The sequence below is a fragment of the Poecilia reticulata genome, chromosome 11 (assembly GCF_904066995.2).
Source record: "Poecilia reticulata chromosome 11, P_reticulata-male-v2, whole genome shotgun sequence".
In the NCBI taxonomy this organism is placed as follows: domain Eukaryota; kingdom Metazoa; phylum Chordata; class Actinopteri; order Cyprinodontiformes; family Poeciliidae; genus Poecilia; species Poecilia reticulata.
In genome coordinates, this window is record NC_088840.1 from 13,195,687 (window position 1) to 13,205,908 (window position 10,222).

Genomic DNA, 10,222 nt, shown 5'->3' on the forward strand with positions numbered 1-10,222 from the left:
AAGGAGTAATGGGCCGTGACTAAAATAACACCAAGGTCATCAAATGCTCACATGTCAGCAAGCTCTATATCCAGTGAGATAATGAAGAACAGAAAGAGAGAGTCTGTAAATGCACAGCTGGAAAAAAAAAATTGGACCGCATTAAGAATTTCAAATTTTAAATATCATCTGAAGCAGCATATTGGAGAGTCAAAGAAACGATTTACAAAATCTAATAATCCTCAACAATGTCTTCCTCCACACCCCCAATCTGCATCAGCACTAAGGGCTAAAAAATGAAATAAACTTTCACTCTTGATGCTTCAAACCTGGACATAAACCCACATAATGCTGCCTTCGTTACAGTTCTACAGTAGTTGTTATATGATGATAAATATTTAAATGAAGTAGCGGTGCAACGATTGCAATTTCCCGGCCGATTAGCAGTCTTTAAAAAACCTTAACCTGCCGATTCCGATTTTTTTTTGTTGTCTGAAATGTTGCTCAATGTAGCAAGAAAGTTGTTTATTTGTCAACAGCGGGGTCACTATTGTTATTTATAAATGTGCAGACACAACTTGGTCTGCAAGTTATGTCTGCACATAACTTGCAGACCAAGTTATGTCTGCAAGTTATGCAGACATAACTTGCACATAAGTTAACTTGCACTTAACTTATGTGCAAGTTATGTCTGCACATAACTTGCATACCAAGTTTTGTATCTTTTGTTCTCACCAGAGAACAAAAGAGGACAGTGGTTGATTCTTAGACCTTTGTCAAGCTAGATAAGATCGGTGGATAAGATTGGCTTCGCATCGGCCGATCGCCGATCTCCGATCTCCCAAAATGAAGGAAATCGGCACCAATAAATTGACTGGCCGATAAATCTGTGCTCCCCTAAAATAAAGTATCTTTATATTTCTAAAGCATTCAAATGTGACCAGAATCAGACAATATCTGTCCTTTTCCTGGTTAAGCAAACACACCCTTACTTAACACTGTGTTCAGTTTGTCTCAGAGGTCAAAGCTCGGATCTGAGTAATTATGTCAGACATGCAGCTACAGCGGGTTCTAGCTGCACGTCTGGATTATTTATGGTATGGCGTAAATAATCCAGACACCATACAATAAATAATCGAAGCTGATGTCTTATTTCTCTCCATTCCATGCAAACAAACAGTAACGGGGCATACTGATAGAGATTGTACCTTAGAATGTCAGCCATTAACAGCAACACTCTTCTGTGTTTACTGAAAGTCACTTATTTCCATCATCAGTGAGGTGCTTACGGATGAAGTCACGTGAAACCCAAATGGCGTAAAACTATTTAAAAAGACAAGCCTGCTGTTTACTGAGGCTGCAACTTAAACGAGGAGTAAAAATTCCAGAAAGAAGCGAAAGGATGAGATTTAATTTGATATGCTAGGTTTTGAAATCACAGAGTTAAGGTAAGAGCACAGATATTAAATGAAAGGCAGAGAGAATCTGAGCTACACTGTTATCATAGCTGTGCTAACCGCTAATACGAGATGCTAAAAGCTGCGTTAAGAATTTCAAATGATTTTAGACCTGATGCTGCAATCACTTTGCATTTTACTTAATTAATAACAAACCGCTTTCAGAAAAAAAGGTAAAACAAAACAAATATGCTTGTCAGTCTCTTTATCAAAGATTCTAAAAAGAAAGTGAAAACTGCTTCAAACTGGTATCAGCAAGTCAAAACTGAGATTGGAAATTGGCCGTGAAAGTGGAATCAGTGCATATTTATGCTACACTGTTTTAACTGCTGTTTATAGTAAAAATATAGTTCCAGTTTTGACATCTGAAACAAATCTAGTACATTTTTTTAACGACCTATAATAAAAACATAGAATGTTCTAAATTTACATCAGATAAAAATAGAATAAAAACTTCATAAAACTGTTGTTTTGCTACTTTATCTGGTTTGGTGCGACCCAATAATGACCTCTAACATTCATTCAATTAGATACAATGTCAATAGACAGAGTGGCTCATGTACACACACACACACGCACACAGCCCCACACACCCACATACACACACACACACACTCCTACCCACATTCCCTGAATGAGACATCAGCAGAGGGAGTGATGTAATCTGTCCTTTAACTCAGTGTGGTAGTTATGCTACCACAACAGCTGGTTGCCTCGGGAACAAGGACAATACCCTCAAACAGAAAACATGATGAGGGGGGGGATTGTTGGACATGTCACTCGTCACACACATATGGAGTAAAAATGAAAACGTACACAAATGTCCCTTCAACAGCACAATCTCAATGAAAAGCGACAGGAGCCAATCACAGCCCGGCTCGCCCGTCAATCTGCACACACTCTGATTAAATCAGAGTGCAGCACACAAAACCAGGTCTGCGTGTTTCACCTCGGCTCCCACTTAGGATAACTTGGCCGGATGGCGCGCAGCACTTTGTCAGAGTGCACGCATGCACACACGCTGTAAATTCAGCAGCGCCGTGCAATATGTCAGCCCTGTAAATCAATACAATCACTCAGTCTGAATGATCTCATCTTCCTCCTCCTCGTGTGCTGGTGGGCGGCTGAAGAAAGGGAGCGTTGCAGGGGAAAGATGAAGTCACATTGAGGAGGGGATATTCCACAGTCAGCTTTACAAAAATAAAAGAAATTAAAAAAATGATTTTCGAACCAGTCTGAAGCGCACAGTTTCATAATAACAGCAGCTTAGTTCAGCAGCGTCCTTGACCACGACTGGATTGAAAATATGTCTGGTGGTGAACTGCACAGTGTGCTGATGAGGCCGGTAATCCTGGAGTGGCACTGCAGGGTTCAGCATGTTTGCTGGTGACAAGATGAAGTCTGGCTTTGCAGTGACACACACACACACACACACACACACACACACACACACACACACACACACACACACACACACACACACACACACACACACACACACACACTCCCAATGAGTGTGCAATCTGATATAGGATTGAGCCACTAAGGTCATTAACACAAGGCGCGGTTATGGGGTGTAACAGGGTGACCTACAGCGCGGCCCAAGTACAGAGAAGTATAAAGGATGAGGAATAGAAAAAGGGGCCGAGCCAGGAAGCTAAAAAGTGGAAGCGAGAGACGAAACGAAAACACACACACACAGATGCTGAAAGGACAGTGACTATTTAACAAACTGCAACACTCATAAGCCAAGAAAACACAAAACTGAGCGCACAGGTTTGCTTTTGTCCGTTAATACAAACAAGACCTTGGTATGAAAACAAGAAGGCAAATTTATGCGCGACTAACTCTTTATGCCAGTGGATAAAGAGTTTTATCCACGGGAAGAGAGAAAAGAAAGAGATCATTATAATCACTTTTACAAAAATCTGAATAAGAAGTTTGTGTTGGCTTAAAAAAAATGGGTTCAAACTGGTTTGTTGGTACATGTGCAACGAAGCTGCCACTAAACTTGTTTTCACTTGTTTTGGGTGCTAAACGAAAAAAAAGCCTGCCCAGCGGATCCGAGCTAACCTTTGGGTTCGAGAAGAAAACGCAATTTATAAATTTTTTTTTAAAAGTAAGAGAAATCTTACCTGTGCCTAGGTGTCCTTTGAAGCGCTCTCCCATGCGGTCCACGAATGCCCCACAGATGTCTATCCCTAACAAAGCCACCTGCAAAAAGCACAGAGAGAAAGAAGGACAATGGTTATAATTGGTCGTTTCACCTTCATGTTCCCCACATCAAACCAACCGAACAGATTCATGTAAACCCACAGAAACTAAAACTGAAATTTAATCGTTCACACTGAATGAATTTAAATTTGCTCCGTCAGATAACATATTACAGAAAAAATGAAACCTGCTTGAGTTTCTAAACATACTGACCATAGATCAAAAGCTAGCAATGGATTTGGACAGATTAAAAACCTCAACTGGCGTGCTAAAAGACAAAAAAAAAAAACATAGAAAAGTAGCTCATTGTACAAATAATGTCAATGCAAATGCTGTTCACTACACTGTTATAAATAGTACCGTCACATTTTAGCGGGACCAAACGCGGCCCGGTCTCCGTCGGCCAGCGTTTACACCAATATTAGTTCATCAAATGGCAGAGCGCCAAATTTAACCCGCCTATCCAGCATAGGACTGCGCAGAAGTTCAGGCTCCAAATCATCGGCCACACTTTCCAGAGTTCTTGCAGCCGATCCGAGGCGGACCCATCTTCCCTTTAGCAGCTTTAATATGTGGATCTTTAATCTCCCACTGAAAGATTTTTGCTTGCCAAAAAAACCCCAATGCAGAGAGCAGCTGTTCTGGTGCAGCTCTGGAGAGCCAGGTTTGCCTCCCCATGTGTGGTTAAAGATTTTGGAATAACTCCATATTAACACGCCCTGGACGACGACACCGACTTGGTAAGAAAGTGATCACTATGGATAGAAGAACGAAATCTGTTTGGTCCACAGAAACGTCACCCCTGTGTGTAAGTTTGCTCAGAAGATCTCCACTGATGTTTAAATCTCCTTGCATACTTGTCAGTATCTTCTATTTAAAGGTTAGTGCAAGAGGGCAGTAATTAATCCCACACAAAGAAAAAAAAATGCAGCTAACTTTCTTAAAGTTCAAAATTCCGATAAGACACTATTTAAATAACCCCTTGCAACATAAACATTAGCTTGTGACGACGCTAATATTCAGTGGGCAGACACATATTTGTGTCTGGAAGTGGAGTTTTTCCACTTTTCCTCTGATTAAGATCACATCCCGATGCTGCTGCGCTCCTGGAATGCTTTTGTTGGCAGCGCTCCGGCGAAACTGCAACAGCCAAAAAGAAAATCCATTTAAAGAATATTTGCCAGACGGTCCAGCAATAAGATCAGAGCTGGCCCGCAGTTTTTCCCCTATTTTGGTCAAAGGGAGACTGAAGCCAGGTGACTGTGTTTAAGGAGTGAGGAAAAGACGGAGGACAAAACGACATAACAGAAAAAAAACAAAAACAAAAATCACCTGGGGAGGAAATGCAAGCCTTGGGTCAAACTGAACGGCGACTTATACCAACGTCATTCAGGGGGAAAATGAGGGGGGGGGGGGGGGGGGGGGGGAAACGGGGGGAAAGCAACATGATTCATGATGGAAACATCCCTCAGGCTTCTTCTGCCCCTCCTCCACCCGACACCCCAACAAGCACCAACAACCATCTGGTATCATCTTCACATGGAGGAACGGAGGAGAAGAAATGGAAAGGGCTACGCTTGTTATCAACCCTGACATTAGAGTATCGAGGGAATAGGAGGGATGCGGAAGTGCTTCGCCAAAGTATTCATCTCTCTGCAATTTTTTTTACACATTTTAAGTTACTACCACAAATTTGAATGTATGTTAGAGATTTTTTTTTTTTTTTTTTTTTTTTAGAAAACAGACCAACTTAATGGCAAGTAAGTAGTTAAGTAAGGAACCAAGTGTGTGAAGTCTTTTTACAGATGGTCATTGCGAAAGACTGGTGAAGGCCTGTCGCAGAAATGATTGTAATAAATTGTAATATTGTTGTAAAACGATGAAATAATGGCATAATGATGCATGTTTGCTCTCTCAACGAATGATTAACTTTGTACAGAGCACACCACACTGGAAAAGGGGAGGCATTAAAACAAAACAACTAAAAAATACGTTAAAACAAAACAAAAGCCACACACAACCTAAACCACCAATAAAACGGATTATGTCTCTGTAAACGAAACTGCCCTTCAAAAAAATATTAACCAGAAAGGAGATCATCAAGCTTATTTTAATTTACCATGCGATTAATTGATTCATTGCTTGTCGAGGCATGTTTAGTAGGTTGCACATTTGTTTTCAGCCCCCTTCTCTGTCACCCCTAAATAAAATCAAGTATGGTTGACATTACATCTGACCAAAAGAAAATAGTTTCACACCACCAGTGTCATAAAGACAGTCTATGTAGATGTGGCAGAAATAAAAAGAGGAACTACTAAAACTAGTCTTTCCTTTTGCATTTCTATTTAAAAACCGTGCATATACATTTGTGTACATAAATAGATATGCGCATTTATGGAATAGTAGTACGAAGTAGCAGTTCAATGAAGCCATAACAACAACATAAAAAAAATAAGTTATGTGGTCCTAAACTAACACTGTAAACACATCAAATCCTCAGTAAAGCACAGCAGTGGCAGCATGATGGTTTGGGCTTAATACTGCAGCGATGGGAACAGCTCAGAGAAAATATATTTTTTAAATCTCCAAAATATGTGACGTTTGTTGCTAAAACCTGACAGAAGCTGAGAAGGTCTATAGGTAGTATAGGTGACAGGAGCAAAAAAAATAATGTTTTATCTACAAAACTGCAAAACTAAAACATCTGAATATTGTATTAGGAAATGAAAAGGGTCCAGCAAACACATGATACCTTCCAGACTCTTTAACCAGGGAGCTGGAGGAATGTGAGACATTAAAACACTGCGCATAGTCAGCTCTATATGAAAGGCTCTTTGTAAAGGCTCGGGTTCGTAGGTGTGGTGGCTTACCCAGCTAAATCGCATACCATGTAAATGGTGTACAGAGAGGCTTAAATTGATTTTGAGATTAAAAAAAAAAGTTTAAATACCTAAAGATGTCCATTTAGTTAGTCGTCAAACAGGACATTTAACTCCTGCTAAAGCTGAAAAAATATTCCACTCTTAGTGGGAGGGAAAAAGCAGATCATCAGATCATTCCAGATTCCACCTATTCCCACTAAATTAGAACCGAATCCTCCTCATTGGACAAAACTGCAAATGAGAGTGCTGTTGTTCCAAAGCGACAGAAAAAAAACAAACATTCATATTGATCTAGATGCAATAAGCACCTGTAGCTTTACTTCTAATCGCCAACACACAGCAGAGAAATTAAATAACAATAACAATAAAAAGATTGGAACCATTGTCTGAACCCACCAACCAATAATGACTGTGTCACAACAGTTCCTGCAGCTGCTTCCCACAAAGCTGCATTGAATTCTCTGCGCTGGAAGGTTTTTTTTTTTTTTTTTCCTATTAAGCACCTGCAGGAAGAGCTAGCCTTGCAGAGCAGTGGGCTAAGTGCCAACATTTGACATGGCTTGAGTGGAAGATATTCTTTTTTTAGATATTACCTCACTGTGAGATTTCGGGGTTTATGAAAACAATGAAGAAAAAAAAAGACACTGGCGGAACATTTTTAAATGAAGGACTTGCCTATTAAAATATTTGGCTGTTTGGGTCCGTTTGTTTCCTATTAAAACGGCGAATGCGCTCCAGGAGCTGCGTCGCTGCGTTATTGGGGTTCTCTGACAAACAAGGCATGACAGCTTAAGTAGAAACACACAAATCACGACATCCGGGGCTTTTACTGTCTGGTAACCTAATCTGTCCCCGATCACTGCCAGAAGTGTTCAGTCATCTTAACTTGAACTGCACATATGCAGCGTCGTGCATTATTAATGCTTCCTGTTTGCAATTTTCCAGATACGGCCACTTATCAAGATGATGATGAGATCAGGGTTTATGAAGTGAATCTGCTGTCCGGCAGAGAAGAAGAATATAAAGAATGCCAACCCGAGGAACAGTTTTCGCTTTAATTCCTTACAGGTGCTCGAGCGTAAAAGATTCACTTTGAACACACTCAAACACGTCTGTGGGTCATGACTTGCACTTTTCTTTTTCTTTTTTTGACAGTGTAATTTTTCAGTTTTTGCTCTCCATTAAACACCTTCTCTGTTCATCACCAACCCCTCACATCAACTTTTGTTTTTCCTGCATCACGTCTCCTCTGGTTCGCCGTCACCTTGCTGACTCAGTGGCTTCTCGAAACTCCTCCAGCTTTTCTGTTCGGCAGCGACAGAAAAGATAAAAGCCTGTTGCTAAGACGACCTTTCCGGGGTCACGCAAACCCTACCCATTAGCAGCACATGTCAATATAAAAACAGCCAGAATAAAGGGAAATGCCAGCTTGTGCACTGAATGCTGCACATAAAGCAGAAACCATCACACTGCAGCACATCAAGAAGCAACCCTCGTGTAAATTTACCTGACGATTTTGCACCGTCTTTAGTTAATCATTGCTTTTTATCTACTTTGATCTGTGTTATTATGATCCCGAGGCTCTACTTTTATTGTTTTACAGTACTTTGGCCAACACCTATTGGTTTTAAAGATGTTCATAAATACACTCCACTTCCTTTTCAAAGACTAATATGAAATTTTGCATACACAAATGTAATTAAATGTATCAAAACACGAATGCAGGCTTGCATAAATGCATGGGTACCGATATAAATTCAGTATTATTTGACCACTGAGATTCACACAGACCAGCAGTGACAACCTGATGCAAGCCAAGGCAGATGAAATGCGCTTTAAGGAGGCTTTGTTATGCTGAACGCACCATCATCGGGTTCACATCTGGCTGAGTAACACATCTATTAACTCCAAATGCAACTTGTGAATCAAATTTCAGCCCAACTACAACAAACGCTTTGAGCTGCTTTGAGTAGCATGGGAGAAAAGTGCAAAAATATCACTCTTCTGTTTTTTCTGGAATCAAAGTACTGCTGAGAGCACATTCAGGCAGGCACACAAAGGAAAAAGTAAGAAATGGTTGGAGAGGGGGAAAAAAATAAAGAAACAAAAGACACCCGAATAAACTGAGGTTACAGGGGGGGAAAAAAGGGACAAAAATTAAAGGTCATAACAATGAGCCTCCTAACCCCTCCCCCATCTCATCTATAATTCCCCCTGTAGTCCACAGTCCTGACAAAGAGTCTCTATCGCAGACACAGACAGGCTCAACCAAAAAACGATAATAGAAAGCCCAAGAAACCACAGGAATGCGCAGGAAAAGTACCCAGTCAGTGGGAAATTTAAAAATGTCTGCCTCCAACGTAGCAGGATTAGACTGCTGGCCTGCCAGACAAAAGCTCTCTGCTTCTCACTCATTTCTGGGAGCACGTTCACATTAAAAGTGCCTATAAAGCTTTAATGGTTTTACATATGTGTAGTCTGAATCATAATTAGCTAATAATATGTTCATTTTCATGTCAGTCAGTCAGTCAGTCAGTTCTGTTTTAGATTCAGTGAAACCAGCCTCTTTGTACGAGGCATTTACCGATCCACTGTTTTTACGCTCAGAAGGCAAATTAGTTGAAAATAATACACGAAGAGGCCAACAGGATGCTCGTCCAGCACCACGACACACTCACACGATGACTGGGCTTTTTTTTTTTTTTTGTCCCCCCTCCCGTACCTTGAAATTGCTGGAGTTGATCCATCCCGTTAACTCGTCTATGGTCTTATCAAGCCGAGGCTTGTCCTGCTCCACGTCCGGGGAGCGATCTGGGTCGTTCAGGTAGTCTATGAGGTCCTGGCCGACCTGCAGTCTACGTGTAACGTCCTTCTGCAGTACCTGCTGGTAAAAATAGTCCATGTTGTCATGATCCTCCATTGGGCACCCAGTGCCGAGCGGCCAGCTAGTGAAGCCGGGCCAAAGATCGAAGACAACGGTCCAGTCGACGGGGTGTAGAGAGGCTGAAATGCGAACTGTAGTCCAGTCAAGGAGCAAGGGAGAAGTGCAGTCCAGATAGTTTTCGACTCAAGTTTAATCATCAATGTCTGTTCGATTAAAAATACTGATTACTTTGGTATACACATCATCCCCCAAAATAAACCAAAAAAACTCCACTTGATACGTTGTCTTAAAGTTGCTGTAGTTTTTTTTTTCTTGTTAAATACTTTCCTCAAAAAAAGACCTCAAAACTCAGCGAAACTTAATTCAACGTACAACTGCACTGAACCACGCTAAGGTTTCTCTATACATGACACGCCAAAAGTCGTTATTTACTATCTGTTATGCTAACAAAAATAGCACTTGGCTAGTTAGCGCCCATACAAATAGCTTCACGTAGGCTAACTCAGCCTGCTAACGGCCTATCGCCGGACTCCGCTCTCTTCTCCTACTTCATGGCCACGGGCGCAAAAGTCTGTTAGGCTGCGATCCAGTCTGCGGGGAAGTTGTACCAAACTTCCGCAACTGAAATAATAAATCCACTCCTGCGTTAACCGATCCCGTTTTAGTCCAGAAGTATAGCAATCGTTTCTTGAAGTGAACCCGCTCAGAGCTGCTGGGAGGCTGCGCGTTGCCGGGGACTGCTGTTAACCAGGGGGTGCGACCACCAATCCTTGATCACCGCACAGCTAGCCAACACGATGCCTGAT

General features: G+C 41.3%; 1 protein-coding gene across 43 annotated transcripts in view; it reads right to left on the reverse strand.

Annotated features, from left to right (window-relative positions):
* Positions 1–10,164, reverse strand: part of clasp2 (cytoplasmic linker associated protein 2) — a 58,079-nt gene extending 47,915 nt beyond the window's left edge. For 41 of the 43 annotated variants that reach the window (XM_081612705.1, XM_081612701.1, XM_081612698.1 and 38 more), the window contains exons 1-2: positions 9,255–10,163; positions 3,572–3,650 (exon numbers count right to left, since the gene is read on the reverse strand). In XM_081612705.1, coding sequence (XP_081468831.1) covers positions 3,572–3,650; positions 9,255–9,452 — 277 coding nt within the window. In that variant the 5' untranslated portion in view covers positions 9,453–10,163. Of the gene's footprint in view, positions 1–3,571; positions 3,651–9,254 lie in introns of all 43 variants that reach the window. The other 2 variants (XM_081612697.1, XM_081612707.1) reach the window with 2 other exon arrangements.
* Between the last annotated feature and the right edge of the window lie 58 nt (positions 10,165–10,222).